This window comes from Pelophylax lessonae, assembly GCF_965119305.1.
Source record: "Pelophylax lessonae genome assembly, chromosome: 10".
Classification (NCBI taxonomy): domain Eukaryota; kingdom Metazoa; phylum Chordata; class Amphibia; order Anura; family Ranidae; genus Pelophylax; species Pelophylax lessonae.
In genome coordinates this window covers 110316076-110331351 of record NC_138777.1, presented here as the reverse complement: position 1 = coordinate 110331351, position 15276 = coordinate 110316076, and the positions used below count along the sequence as shown (strand labels likewise).

Here is a 15276-nt window from a genome sequence, read left to right as displayed (position 1 = left end):
TAGGCTCTTTTGGAACTTGAACTTTAGTGCAGTACTGGTACTCGTGTGGTTGGTGCTTATTGGTATGCAAAGATGGGGCTGGATTTACATTGTTGTCACCCTTTATTGAGGGATATTTTTGATAGGGAAGCTGTAGTTGGTTCATTTGAATGCAATAACATTTCCCACGTGGGCATTATGTTTAAAGCAGATGTAAAGTCTTGTTTTTTTTCCTATTAAAATAACAAACATGTTAGAGCCCATTCACACTGCCACGACTTGTCAGGCGACTTGTCAGCCTGACAAGTCGCGGCCGGTCGCGGTCCATTGAGTAGTACAGGACCCGTTCTAATAGGAGCGACACAAGTCGCTCCGACTTAGAAAAAGGGTCCTGTACTACTTTGGGGCGACCTCGGAGCGACTTGCATAGACATCCATTATGTGAAGTCCCTGCTAGTCGTGCCGAAGTCGCAGTGCACAGCGGTGCACGCGACCTCACAGGACGCCCCCCAAAGTCGTGTCGCCTCAGTGTGAACCGGCTCTTATACTTGCCTCCTTTGTGCAGTGGATTTGCACAGAGCAGCCCAAATCCTCCTCTTCTCGGGTACCGCTTTTCTGTGATCCTGGCCCCTCCCTCCTGTTGAGTGCCCCCACAGCAAGTAGTTTGTATGAGGGTACCTTAGCCGAGTCACAGCTCCCTGTGTCCATTCAGACACCGAGCCCCGACCTGGCCCCACCCCCCCTCCCCCCTGATTGTCTAGCTGACTTTGATTGACAGCAGCCGCAGCCAATGGCACCGCTGCTGTATCTCAGCCAATTGGGGGAGAATCTCGGATGGCTGAGACACTCTTGGATAGAGAGGGACAGAGAGGGACCAAAGGTAAGTGTTAGGGGGCTGAAGGGGGCTGTTGCGCACAGAAGGTTTTTTATCCTAATGCGTAGAATGATTTGAGATTTGAAAGCAGCTATCTGGCTAAAAAGTAACTATGGATCTGTCCTCTGCCGTGTGCCGTTGATCAACAGCAAGACAGACCCAATGGGGAATGAGTCTCCTGATTCAGTATGGATACTCCAACCTCTGTGCTAAGCACTGACAGATTCATACCTCTCTCTTAAAGCTACATGAATTGTGCTCAAGCACTAACAGTTTTGTTGTGGCACCCTTCAACGCCCTTTAGGACCCCCCATAACTATATCATACACCCTACACTTCTGGTTTCACAGTTGACCCAGAACATATAGGAATGATTTGTAGCTCTGCCTATTTGCTAAAACTTAGAGATAAACCAATTGTTTTTAGGATTTCTATTAAAAAATGAAGATATGTTAATATTTTGGTGAACATCTATCAGGAAGATTAGCGGACACAGTTGGATACAAACCAGGTTGCGTCTCACTGCAAAGTCTGAGATAGGTTTACATTGTATTTGCAATTTGATTTGTTACTAAAGATGACACATTTTGACTTTATGGTATGTATTTGATACAATTTTCAGTTTTCCTGGCATCAGTCCATGGCAGCATACTTCTACATGTACAACCACCCTGCATCAAGAATAGTGGTATTCCCCAGAGTGACCGGGGAGATGGCCCCAACACATTCTGTGATGTATTTTTTTAATACACTAGATATACTCTGATTCATTTTCATTTAAAGAAGATTTATGGTCACAGCATACATGGTCACAGCATACACTTTCATTTTACAACTTCAGCGTTGTTATAACAATACAATCAGTTATATTTGACAATCCAATATCAGCTTACTTAAACAATGTAGTATTTACAATGTTTTTGCTTTTGAGGATATTTGAATGTCCCACATTTAAATATTAGGCCATCTTTACTCCTTGTGAGAAGCATTTTAGGGCATGGCGCTCTTTGCCAGAGAGAGATAAAATAAAAGTAATAAAACAAACAGTCGTAGCTTTGTATAGCTTGTTTGAATTGCATCACTGAAGTGAGGACGGAGTTGACTAACAAGTTGTTTTACAGGTGTGATTTGAATAAGTCACTTGGCTTTCAAACATACCAGTCATTGTAATGGACCTATTCCTGCATCTCCACCTCTTTCTGCCCTCTCCGCATTGTCTCAGATCTTTGGCCTTTCAAGAGCCACCTGTAGGCCAATATGTTTAATGAGTTGTCATGAACTCTACGCACAAAGCATCGCCTTGTTTCACTTTACATCTAGCATAGTCGCTTGTGTTTTAACACCTAACAATTAAGTTGTTTACTTCTGGAGATCAGTCGCTCTGTCACTGTTTTTAACAACTTTTATTCTTAAGTATTTTTTTTTTTTAAATGTAATTATTTTATGTATATATTTTTTTCATTTAAAGTTTTTTATTTATTCTTAAGCATTTTTTTCTATTACAGCTTTGGTGTAAATACAGAGTCTTGTTTATTGAAATGCCAATAAAACTGTCTCTAAAACTGCCTTACTTTTGTCCTTTGCAGAATACAAAGGAGTCAATGGAGAGAGAAAGATGAGATGGTGTAAGGCTAGTGACTGCACTAAACTGACAGGATATCACTCAGGCACAGCTATGCTTGCTCACAAGCCTCGATAAGCTGCACATGTTTTTGGGAGGAGGGAGCTGGTTCTCTTACCTTACTCCAGCTGCAGACTTCTCACGGTGGACGCAGGCTTGCGATGTGAATCAGACTAACACACCACAACAGCTCAGGGAGACGACAAGCTTCGGTCTTTCTTGTGCACTGTAAACCCTAGGGAAGAAAAACAAGAAGCCAGATTGGATTAAAATGCCATCCAAAGGGAAATATCTAATAAAGGACAAAGAGGATTGGATTATTACATCGCTTTACGAAAAGTATCAATGCATCAACCAGCACTATCCACTGCTGCTCATCTTGCTCTTTGTGGTTGTGGCTGCCTGTGTGACTCTAGTTGTTCTGTTCTTCACAATCAGTGGAGTGAGTATTATTTTTGTTTTATTCTCGCTTTCATTTCTGTCATCCGATTATTCTGCTTGTAACTCTTACGTTGCCACAGCTCAAATATCATGTTTCAATACTAAATCCATCTCTAACGTGAGTCGTATATAATTTTTCCTTTGAATTTTAGGGTTAAACCTGCGGCTAATAAAGTATGGCGGTAGCACCTTTTTTTGAAAACTCTAGTGTCCTGACTGCTAAATCTCATCCTTTCACTTAATTGACATTATATTAAGAATCCAGCCACCAAAGTTCGATTTTCCAACTTGTTCTAGGTCTGTATATTAGAAAGTATTGAAGCCTTCGGGTCCGAATGAGAACCAAGCAGCTAAGATTTCCTAAAGAGAGGCCAGCAACGGTTACTTAGACGTGTGTCTAACAGGTTTCCTTTAAAGAAAATGTAAATTTTAGTTAACTTTTGAATTCTTATGTACATATCTTTAGGACTTGTTCACACCGGATGTGTTGGGGCTACGCTGGCAGCCAATTCCAGTGCAGCCCCAATACAAGGACAAGGCAAAATGCCTTCTTTCCAATGACGATTGCTCACACCACAGTGTTGCCTGTGAGGTTTGCTGAAAAAGTATTGCACGTAGTGCTTTTTTTCCGGTGTAGTGGGTTGGAAGGCTAACCACTGCATCACAACGCCACTGTGGTAAAAAGGACTGCATTGAAATGCCACTTGTGACATTTCAATAAAGTTCTGTGAAAAAAAAAATATTGGCTTGGTGTCTCCCAGCCCACACCAGCAGCCATGTGATTAGCGTGGCTTGCTGGTGTAAACGAGCCCCAGGAAAAATATAGGGCCTCTATTACTGAAGTTCTTTTGTAAATTCATACTTCCTGACTGGTTTGCTAAACTGTGGCTTTAGTAATTTACTTGCTTACTGATCCAGCTAATTGGAAGCCTGAAGTCATGAAGTATGGAGACTCATTTCTGACCATTCCTTTTTAATATACTAGTTTGTGGGCTGACATGTTGCTCCAATGGCTTTAGTACATTCTATGTCACTGACTTAGACTATGCAAATTGGATTCTGACTTTCTTGAGCTTTATGCTTGTCAGTTTTTGTAATGGTAGAGCTGGATCGGTAATGAAGTGAACAAAATGACCGAATAGTAAAGCAGCCTTTCTTGGACCTTCTTACCCTAGAAGAACCTTTGAAATAGTTTTCAGGCCTTGGGGGAACACCTGGCAAAAACCATTCATCATTGTCAATGGAAAAAATGCAACTTACATTGGTGGTCAGTGGGAAGCATGGACTTCCTTGCAGTGGTGGTTAGAAATCCACCCTTAAGCTGGTTACACGCGATACAATTTTCTTGTTCAATTTCCTTTAGATTTACCCTAAACCATGTAGTGCAAGGGCCTGCCTGATTGCATACAATTGGAAAGTTATCACGTACCTGAAGGTAAGCCTGAAACAGTGAGGAAGGCCTCTCTTACGCCTCTGACTCAGGGCCCCTGATAGTGCAGACAGGAGGCGCCGGAGTATAGAGTAGCACGAGTGCCTGATGTATGCTGGAAGCAGGCTGGTGTCCACGGACAGGGATAGCCAGGTAGATCCAGTGGATAAGCAGGTGTGCCGGCAGCAGGTGCTGGAGGCAGGAGTCAGGATAGCAGGGTAGGCTGACAGAACCTTCCCTGGGCAGGTGATCGGATCCGGAGAAGACAGGAGCGTAGTGAGACAAACTGGGTCAGAAGCCCAACCGGTAATGCAGGAGCCAGAAGGAGCAGACTGGAGCGGAGGTCAAAGGACAAGCCGGAGTCGGTACAGGTGGAGAGCAGAGGATGGTCAGGACAAGCCGGGTCTGGAACTGGTAAACAGGATACAGGTTGCAGGTACAGGTCAACAAAGGCTGAAGACAAAGCAGCACTGGAGCTGAGCCAAGGCTGGGTTTAAATAGCCCATTTGGCGCCAGTATCTGTCACACGTTGCGAGCTTGCGTTCGCGCATTCACGCATGCGCATTAGCCAAGTCTCTGCGGAATTTCACAGGAGCATGTCTTTGCCTATGAACAGCAAACTTCCTCTTACAAAAGTGTTAAGGTTTGACCTCACATTTTATGGATTTGGCAAATCTAAAGGAAAAATGTATTTTTTGTGCGCTTTTAATGACCTAAAGAATCAGTAAGGACTAATGGAGTGCTGCTACATAGATAAATAAGTAAAGGGAACAACCTGTTTGTTGGCGGGGGGTGGGGTCCTCTACAATGCTCCTGCAGCCTCACTTTAAAAAAAGGATTTGGTTGCACCATTGCTTACCAGCTACCATTCGCATTCCTTCCCTGCCAACCCCCAAAGCTTGCTTATCACACAATTGAAGATCAAGTCTCTGAGTCAGAAACTGCACCCAACAGCTGCATGTGATAGCATAGGGTCTTTGGCTTTCCTCCCAGCACCAGCTTTTAAGTAAGATGAGAAATGTTCAGTTTGTTGATGAGAATGAGGGGGCTTTTTTGTGAGTAGTTGTGGGCACCAGTCAGTCTTTTTTAGCCGGGGGTGAGGTGACATAGGGGTGGATAGTAACTGATGGACAGTGTCCACGGAGGTAGGCAGCGTTCCACTGGTCACTGCTAAAATCTGTAGCAATGCTGAGACTGAGACAGGAACTAATAGCTAATCTTGCACAGGGCTGAACAGATTCTAAAGCCTCGTACAGACGCACCGATTGTTGGCCGTAAATTTTCGGCCAACGTCCGATCGTCCGATTGTCGGCTCGTTAAGTATGATGCTTCCGACAACCGACTGCGACATTTCGGCCGAACAAAATCTGGTGTGCATGCTATAAAATTTTTGTTGGCCGTCAACAGAATGGCTGGTTGTTCGTCAGTCAGTACAGATTTCGGCCGACAAAAATCAGATGAGCAAGACTGGGCATGCTCAGAGAAGAAAAAACACACGGAAAGTAAACCATCATGTAACATCACTTCTGAAGTTGGTTGTTGTTGGCCGAAAAAATTTGTGTGCAGTCTAGAGCACATTTCAACCAACACAACAACACTGGACAAAAGTCGGCCGATCGGTCGGCCAACAATCGGTGCGTGTGTATGAGGCTTTACTGCTCAGTTGTAGTTGATCACTTAGTTTACAATTCAAACCACTCAAAATTAAGATATTTTTATCATGCCAACCATACTATAATAAAAAATGCTGCTCGTCATTATGAGATGTTAGTTCTCTCTGAATAAATGAGTGACTGTGCAGAGCAGGAGGGAGTGTGCTAATGGCTTCGTTTCAGGTTGCCATTGTCAATTTAGAAAATGTGTTACCACAGGGTCAATTTTACCCAGTGGCCCACCTGTAAAAAGAATGAATCTACCTACCTTTTTGCAGCTGCTTGTATTTTGAAAAGGTATCGCAGTTCTGACCTTAGCTGCCGTAAGTATTCAAGCTTCAGATGAGCCTTTCTTGCTCCCCCCCCACCGGCTAGACAACATCAACAAATGTATAAAATACATGAGCCACCCACTGGGGAGGGGAGAAGCCGTGGCTTTTTCAATAGTCTACCTACCAGAAAAGTAAGTATATTTAAACTTTTTTTTTTTTACAGGTTACCCATTTGGTTACAGGTTACCCATTTGGTAAAAGTGACCCTGTAGTGCCAGGGTCACTTTATGCAGCCAGGCAGAGTTTTGCAAATGGGAGAACAATGGTCTTTGTTAATGTATGATGAGTATGTGACAATCTTTTGTAACATCATGCAATAGGAAACATAAGAGTCATTTCTTGTAGTCTTTTGTGATTGCAGGTAGGGTCAGTTTTCTGCTACTAAAAATGTGACAACTTTTGTGATCTAAAAAACATTTTCCTTAAACCGGACCCATTTTCCTTACTAAGAATTAGCCTGCTACAATGTCTAAATTCACGTTTTTCATACAGTTCCTAAAGGTGGACACCCACTCATTTCTTCTGGTGGGTCACAGGTGTGCCAGTGGCTGCTAGCAAATGGAATTTTATATTGAATCTGACTTCTAAGTTGGAAAACAGTTGAAGGTAACTTCAGGTCCACCCCATAGCCGTTTTACTGCTACAGGGTGCACCTGTGCACTGAAATATTATATATATATATATACACACGCACACACACGTGATCCGGCTCTTCCCGGTAGGGCGAGCTTGTGATCACACACAGCGGGAGCCCAGCAGCGGGTACCGCTGACTCAATGTCCGCTGGCACCCGCCCATTGTTCAGTCCACAGGTAGAACGGCCATCTGCCTATGTAAACAAAGCAGATTGCCTTTCTGTCAGAAGAAAAGGCATTGATCCTGTGATCCTGCAAAGCAGGGACACAAATCTATGCTTTCCCTTAGTAAAAGCACCTCCCCCACAGTACACAAGCACTGGCTAGGAACAAATTTAACCCTTTGATTGCCCCTGATGTTAACCCCCTCCCAGTCAGTGTCATTAGTACAGTGCATTAGTACAGTGCATATTTTTTTTAGCACTGATCACTGTAATAATGTCACTGGTCCCCAAAAAGTGTCAGTGTCTAAATTGTCCTTGGCGATATTGCAGTAATGCGCAATAGTAGCGCAAAAAATAAAAACTGCAGAGATGATCAAATACCACCAAAAGAAAGCTCTATTTGTGGGGGGAAAAAGGACAATTTTTATTTGGGTACAGCATCGCATGACTGCACAATTGTCAGCTAAATTAAAGCAGTGCCATATCGCAAAAAAACGGCCTGGTCATAAAGGAGGGGGGGGGGGGTAAATCTTCCAGAGATCAAGTGGTTAAAAAAAGTCAACACTTAAAAACTTGTTTACACTTGCGGCAGCGATAGTTTTTTTAGAGGACATCTGACAGGTGGCTGGGAGACTGGATGTCACTTCCTCACCACCTGTTTTAACTCCTTTAAAGCTGCAGCACTGGTTGCAGGGAGGTTGTGGCATGGCCCCATTTACTTGAATGGGTCGCATTTGGTGGTGGTACTGCCCACCAAATGCATTGGGGGAAATCATTTTTGCTTTGCTTCATGGCAACAAACTGCTGTGTTGGGTTAAGGGGGGGGGCAGTTAAGGTGCAGTAAAACTATGACCCATCTGCCTATTATTACCACCCCCCGCTGTTTGGATGCAGCCTCTGCTGCTTGGCCAAAAATTTTGCATCTAGCTCCGCTGATTTTTCTGTCAAAGGATGTTGGATGGGGGGGGGGGGGGGCATCCTCATTGCAAAATTTTCTTAGTGTTATGTCCAGCCTTCCCAGTAACTATGTGATGCACAAGCCTCATGAAGTAAACAAAACTTCCTTTACCTTCCCTGACTGAGCCAAATCCATCTTTGTTTGTGTCTTGCACACTGCAGCTCACAGGGAAAGGGTTGGGTCAGCAACAGAGGCAGCGCTATCAATCCAGAAGGCAGTAGGCAGGACTAGGTGCTACAGGTTTGGGAGTGAATCAGGTGCGACTGTGGTACCATGCACTTTGGTGGCCGCAATTACACCTCATCTGCTAGATGTGTTTGGGGTGCCATTAACAATCAGCACATCTAGCAAGGGCAGCGGGTTCCAGTGTGAAAGCGCCCTAAGAGAAAACCGTAAGTGCCATACAGTTTTTGGCCATAGTTTACTTTTTAAGTGGTACTAAAGTCCTTTTTTTTTTTTTTTTCATTAAAAATAACAAACATGTTATACTTACCTTCTCTGTGTAATGGTTTTGCCAAGAGCAATCTAGATCCTCCTCTTCTCGGGTCCCTTGCTGGCGCTCCTGGCCTCTCCCTCCTGTTGAGTGTCCATTCAGACATGGAGCCGTGACCCGGCCACACCCCCTTTCTCTCCTCATTGGCTCACTGACTTTGATTGACAGCAATGGAAGCCAATGAGGAGGGGAGTCCTGGACACCCGAGTCTCTCATGCAACTATGCTGGATCTAGATGGACCTCAGGTAAGTGTTAGGGGGGCTGCTGCACACAGGTTTATCTTAATGCATAGAATGCATTAGGATAAAAAACCTTCTGCCTTTACAACCTCTTAATATTTATTTTCTAGGGAGCCTGCAGAGCAGTGCACCCATGATCAGCAGATCATGGGTGCAATCTCAGGCTCCTGCAGACTCTCAGCATAGCCATCTGCTCATACCTCATATGGGCAGGGAGTTACCTTGGAGCAGGAAGATCAATGGACTATGAGAGTGCTCATCAGTGCCCTTACAGCTCATTGAGAATGACAAGCTGTCAGCCGCAATAGCACATGGTACTTGTAGGCATTCATTCACAGGAAGCTGAATGAAAGACATAGCTCTGTGGGTGTAGTCCCACAGGGCTGCTCTGTTTTCAGAGTGTGACAGTGGGTTTGGGGCAAGGATCCCCCTGCCCGCTTTTACAATGATGGATTGGTTACTGAAGCATAGTAACATGTTACACTCTATATACAGGTGTAACATGTTATAAAGGGTAAACCTATACTTTAAGTTGCAGGAAATTGTACTTAGCTGATAAAACCCCTCCTCCTCTGTTGAAGACTCCTGGAATGTATAAAATCATTTGCCTAGGCAGGAAACTAGGAAGTAACTAAAGAAATGTAAAAAAAAAAAAAAAGTTTAACACAAGTAAATATGATATAATTTTCTATCTATTTACCAATATTAGCAGCATGAGGATGACAAATAATCAATGTTGATTGGGAGAGTGAAGTTCCACTTTAAGTCATGGTAGTATGGCTTTGCTGTCCTAACAGACTGGGAAGGATGTGAAAGTAAATGTCTCCAGGTTTACATGATATTGTGGATTTTAATGTAAGAACACACTTTTCTGGCAACTTCCTAAAAAAAATAAACCTCATTTAAGAATTAAAAAAAAAAGGAAATGTGGATTTAATTTTTTGTATTTTTGTTATAGGGAGGGTAATGTCTTCCTTCCTGTTCCCTCCCACTGTTGTCTCTGTCCGCTCTAGTAGCTCTTCGTAGTGGTACTTAGATTCAATCTTCAAATCCCTTTTTATTGTATGAAGGTGTTTGGGATCAGGAAACTCGTAGCAGTCGAGGATTTAGTCTAGTTTTAAGAGATGTCCAGAGACTGTACTAATAATAATACTGTATATACAGTATCTCACAAAAGTGAGTACACCCCTTTACATTTTTGTAAATATTTTATTATATTTTTTCATGTGACAACACTGAAGAAATGACACTTTGCTACAATGTAAAGTAGTGAGTGTACAGCTTGTATAACAGTGTAAATTTGCTGTCTCCTCAAAATAACTCAACACACAGCCATTAATGTCTAAACCAGTGACAACAAAAGTGAGTACATCCCTTAATGAAAATGTCCAAATTGGGCTGAAGTGTCAATATTTTGTGTGGCCACCATTATTTTCCAACACTGCCTTAACCCTTTTGGGTATGAAGTTCACCAGAGCTTCACAGGTTGCCACTGGAGTCCTCTTCCACTCCTCCGTGAAGACATCACAGGGTTGGTGGATGATAGAGACCTTGCGCTCCTCCACCTTCCGTTTTAGGATGCCCCACAGAGGCTCAATAGGGTTTAGGTCTGGAGACATGCTTGGCCAGTCCATCACCTTTACTCTAAGCTTCTTTAGCAAGGCAGTGGTTGTCTTGGAGGTGTGTTTGGGGTCATTATGTTGGAATACTGCCCTGCTGCCCAGTCTCTAAAGGGAGGGGGAGGAGGGGGGGGGGGGAATCCTGCTCCGCTTCAGTATGTCACAGTACATATTGGCATTAATGGTTCCATCAATGAACTGGAGCTCCCCAGTTCCGGCAGCACTCATGTAGCCCCAGGCCATGACACCTCCCACCACCATGCTTGACTGTAGGCAAGACACATTTGTCTTTGTACTCCTCACCTGGTTGCCAAGACACACGCTTGACACCATCTGAACCAAAAAGGTTTAGCTTGGTCTCATCAGACCACAGGACATGGTTCCAGTAATCCATGTCCTTAGTCTGATTATCTTCATGCTGTTTGTGGGCTTTCTTGTGCATCATTTTTATAAGAGGCTTCTTTCTGGGATGACAGCCATGCAGGCCAATTTGATGCAGTGTGCGGCGTATGGTTTGATCACTGACAGGCTGACCCCCCCCACCCCTTCAACCACTGCAGCAATGCTGGCAGCACTCATATGTCTATTTCCGAAAGACAATTTCTGGATATGACGCTAAGCACATGCACTCAACTTCTTTGGCTGACCATGGCGAGGCCTGTTCTGAGTGGAACCTGTCCTGTTAAACCACTGTGTGGTCTTGGCTACCGTGCTGCAGCTCAGTTTCAGGGTCTTGGCAATCTTTATATAGCCTAGGCCATCTGTAGAGCAACAATTCTTTTTTTCAGATCCTCAGAGATTTCATTGCCATGAGGCGCCATGTTGAACTTCCAGTGACCAGTATGAGTGAGAGCGATAACACCAAATATAACACACCTGCTCCCCATTCACACCTGAGACCTAACAAATCACATGGCACCGGGGAGGGAAAATGTCTAATTGGGCCCAATTTGGACATTTTCACTTAGAGGTGTACTCACTTTTGCTGCCAGCAGTTCAGACATTAATGGCTGTGTGTTCAGTTATTTTGAGAGGACAGCAAATTAACACTGTTATACAAGCTGTATACTAACTACTTTACATTGTAGCAAAGTGTAATTTCTTCAGTGTTCTCACATGAAACATACTAGCTCATTATGAAATACTTACCTTAAAACGAAGCCTCGACATGGACGCCCAGACACCGCTGTGGGAGCTTTCATGCTCGCTTGGCATCTCTTTCGGGTTCGGCAGCTCCGGCGCTGTGAGTGGCCGGAGCCGGAGCCGCGAAAGTGACTTGCAGGAGTCACTTTCCGGCAAGGAACTCTGAAGGTCCGCCGGACCTTCAGAGCGCATGCGCCGCTAGTGTCAGCGGCTGCATGCAGGGCGAATATCTCCTAAACTGTGCAGGTTTAGGAGATATTAATTGTACCTACAGGTAAGCCTTATTGTAGGCTTACCTGTAGGAAAAAGTAAAAACATTGAGTATACTACCACTTTAATTAGTGATATGCCTACTTATTTCCTTTGTTTGTGAGTTGCCATTCTTTTTATTAAACAACATATTTGTACACAACTTACTACACTCAGTTAGCGCTGCTGTCTCCTTGTTTCTTTGCTATGGCTGGCTTTAGTGTTACTTTAATCTTCTTCTTAAGATAGAAAGAATTTCAAACGAACATTCTTAGGAAAAGTCACACGCTCTTACCTGTCCCAGGATCCAGGGAAGTGGTCACACAAACCGTCATTTTTCTCCCTCTCCTTTTCACGGCGCCAGAATTTCAACTGTGGGCACAGCTTGCGGCTTTAAAGCCAGGTGCCCACTGCGCATGTGTGAGTGGCACTGTGCCTGCAAATTGGTCCAAAAGTCTTCTGGGACCTGTAACATCTCCCAGAAGCCTGCAGGCAGGGAGAAGGAGAACTTCACTCTGATCACCTAGGCGATCCGAGCGGAAGTGAGAGCGGGCACCTGTCAAAAATAGGTAAAAAAAATGACCACTTATTTTTATTGAATGTTTCTTCATATTAATGGTGTATTGCACTATTGAGTATTTATGTGGATCTATCTTATCTACACATACAGGGTTTGTTTATAAACTAATAAAATGCATAGTCTCAAAGGTATTTGGAAGGATTGGGAAACAGGGATTTCGGGCACAAGAGTTTTTTTAAAAAAATTATTATTTTATTCAACAAAAATATTTTAAAATCATGGAAAAATACAGGCAAATAATTGTGTGTTGAGGACACAGTGAGACCAATAGATGGTCTATACTGTACAATATCTCAGTACATAAAACTTATAGCAGTGATTTACATACAATTCAAAGTACAAGATCATTAGTAATCATATAATTCTTGAAACCGTTTACTCAGTATCAGAAGAGAACCGCCGGCGGACACCCAAGCAGTAAGGTGCCGGTCAGCGGGGTCAACTGAGAGTATAGATTAACATTCACCATGTAATATATGACCTTTGCTCAACATGTTTCGCTTTCTTAGGCAAAAAGCTTCGTCTGGAGCATATCACTTCTTTTGTCTGTGTGAAAAATAACAGTGTTTAGATAAATTACATATATGTGTTACATCGTTTCCAATATATTGTAGTTACAATTACATATCATTTTTTTCCCTTTTGTTGCATACAATCACATTACACATCTCGAGTGAGTCCTTATACTTTTACTATATCAACACAATATAACATTGAGTCTTAGATTGCATTCAGAAACCAGAGGGGTTTAGGGGAAACAATGGAGGCTGCCAATAGCGAGTATATGTGGGGATCCATGCTGTAATTATAGTGTCAGCATGTATATCATGTTTGTATATCTGGTATACGGAAGAAAAATATACATACCTGTACATATAGTAATCAGGCACATATCTCAGTTTTCATGAGGAATTCTTTAACGAGGAGGACTGTGCGTTTTGGGAAGCTCAAACATAGGCACTTGTATAATGACATAGTAGTGAGGGTGATCACTCCATGTCTATTATCTGAATGGGTAAGAGCAAGAAAACAATGTTTCTCAGAATAGTTTGCATTTATATTCTATGATATCGCTTTAAGAGGGAGCCCGTGAGAGTGCTGAACCCATAAGGTCAAGTATTCCAAAGTGATAGAATAAGTGTGCCTCATGCATGTTATGAGAGTATATAAGTACCCATAGAGCCCATAGATTATCTGCCTCAAAAGGGGCTAAAGAATAGACACATAATTACTCAGGACAGTAAGGATAGGCAATTGTCATACGTTTCTAGCCGGATGTACACCGACATATAGAGTTCACCCATGCACCAATGGGTCACCCATAGAGTAGAATGCATATCATGTGTATTGATTTATTTTTATATACATATATGAATATATGTGTGCAGTCAATTTAGTATCCAGCCCACCTCCCTCCATAATAGTAGGAGAGTGACCTGGGTTACGTATACGCAGACAGTTGCCTCATAGAGTCCACATAGAGTTCATACATGACGTGCTTGAAACAGGCATAGGAAATAAATATAGAGGTAGATAGATAAGGTACCGCCCAACATAGTAGAGCCCTATATAGTAAAAGAATCCCAAACATAAACAAACAGCTGGTGTTTGTTTGTTTATGTTTGGGATTCTTTTACTATATAGGGCTCTACTATGTTGGGCGGTACCTTATCTATCTACCTCTATATTTATTTCCTATGCCTGTTTCAAGCACGTCATGTATGAACTCTATGTGGACTCTATGAGGCAACTGTCTGCGTATACGTAACCCAGGTCACTCTCCTACTATTATGGAGGGAGGTGGGCTGGATACTAAATGATATGATTACTAATGATCTTGTACTTTGAATTGTATGTAAATCACTGCTATAAGTTTTATGTACTGAGATATTGTACAGTATAGACCATCTATTGGTCTCACTGTGTCCTCAACACACAATTATTTGCCTGTATTTTTCCATGATTTTAAAATATTTTTGTTGAATAAAATAATAATTTTTTTAAAAAAACTCTTGTGCCCGAAATCCCTGTTTCCCAATCCTTCCAAATGAATTAGTCAATTGAGGATAGGGGCACACCCTAAATGGATACGTCATGGCCAAGATGGCTGCTATCTGTGGACACATGACCTGTAAAATAATAGTCTCAAAGGTACAGAGGTAAACAGCATGTAAATGGGAAGAAGCCATGGGGTGCGAAGTGCAAATGCTTTAACAACCTCACATTACAAGCACGCTGACGCGTTTTTGGGGCGCACCCCCTTTCTCAGAGCTGTGCCCACACACAGCGAGGTTGTTGAAGCATTTGCACTTTGCACCTCATTTACATGCTGTTTACCTCTGTAACTTTGTAAGTATGCATTTTATTGGTTTTATTGCTTCTTATTAACCACTTCTGGACTGGAAGGATTTGCTCCCTTAATGTCCAGGGCATTTTTTGCAATTCGGCACTGTTACTTTAATGGAAAATTGCGCGGTCGTGCAACGCTGTACCATAATAAAATTGTTGTCCTTTTTTTCCCTTTCTTTTGGTGGTATTTGATCACTTGTGTGATATTTATTTTTTGCGCTATTAACAAAAAAAGAGCAACATTTCTGAAAAAAAAACCCAATATTTTTCACATTCTGCTATATTCATTCCCAATAAAAAAAAAGTTTTCATCCTTTTAGGACAATCTGTATTCTGCTACATATTTTTGGTAAAAAAAATAAAAAATTGCAATAAGCGTATTTTGATTGGTTTGCGCAAAAGATATCGCATCTACGAACTAGGGGAAAGATTTATGTCATTTTTATTTATTTTTATATTTTTAATAGTTATGGCGGCGATCTACGATTTTTAGCAGGACTGCGACATTGCAGCGGACA

General features: G+C 42.6%; 1 protein-coding gene across 1 annotated transcript in view; it reads left to right on the top strand.

The window, feature by feature from the left end:
• The first annotated feature begins 2718 nt into the window (after positions 1-2718).
• ADCY7 (adenylate cyclase 7) overlaps positions 2719-15276 on the top strand; it is a 275475-nt gene continuing 262917 nt past the window's right edge. The window contains exon 1 of the mRNA XM_082270019.1: positions 2719-2916. Within this exon, the coding sequence (XP_082126145.1) occupies positions 2746-2916 (171 nt within the window). The 5' untranslated portion in view covers positions 2719-2745. The remainder of the gene's footprint in view (positions 2917-15276) is intronic.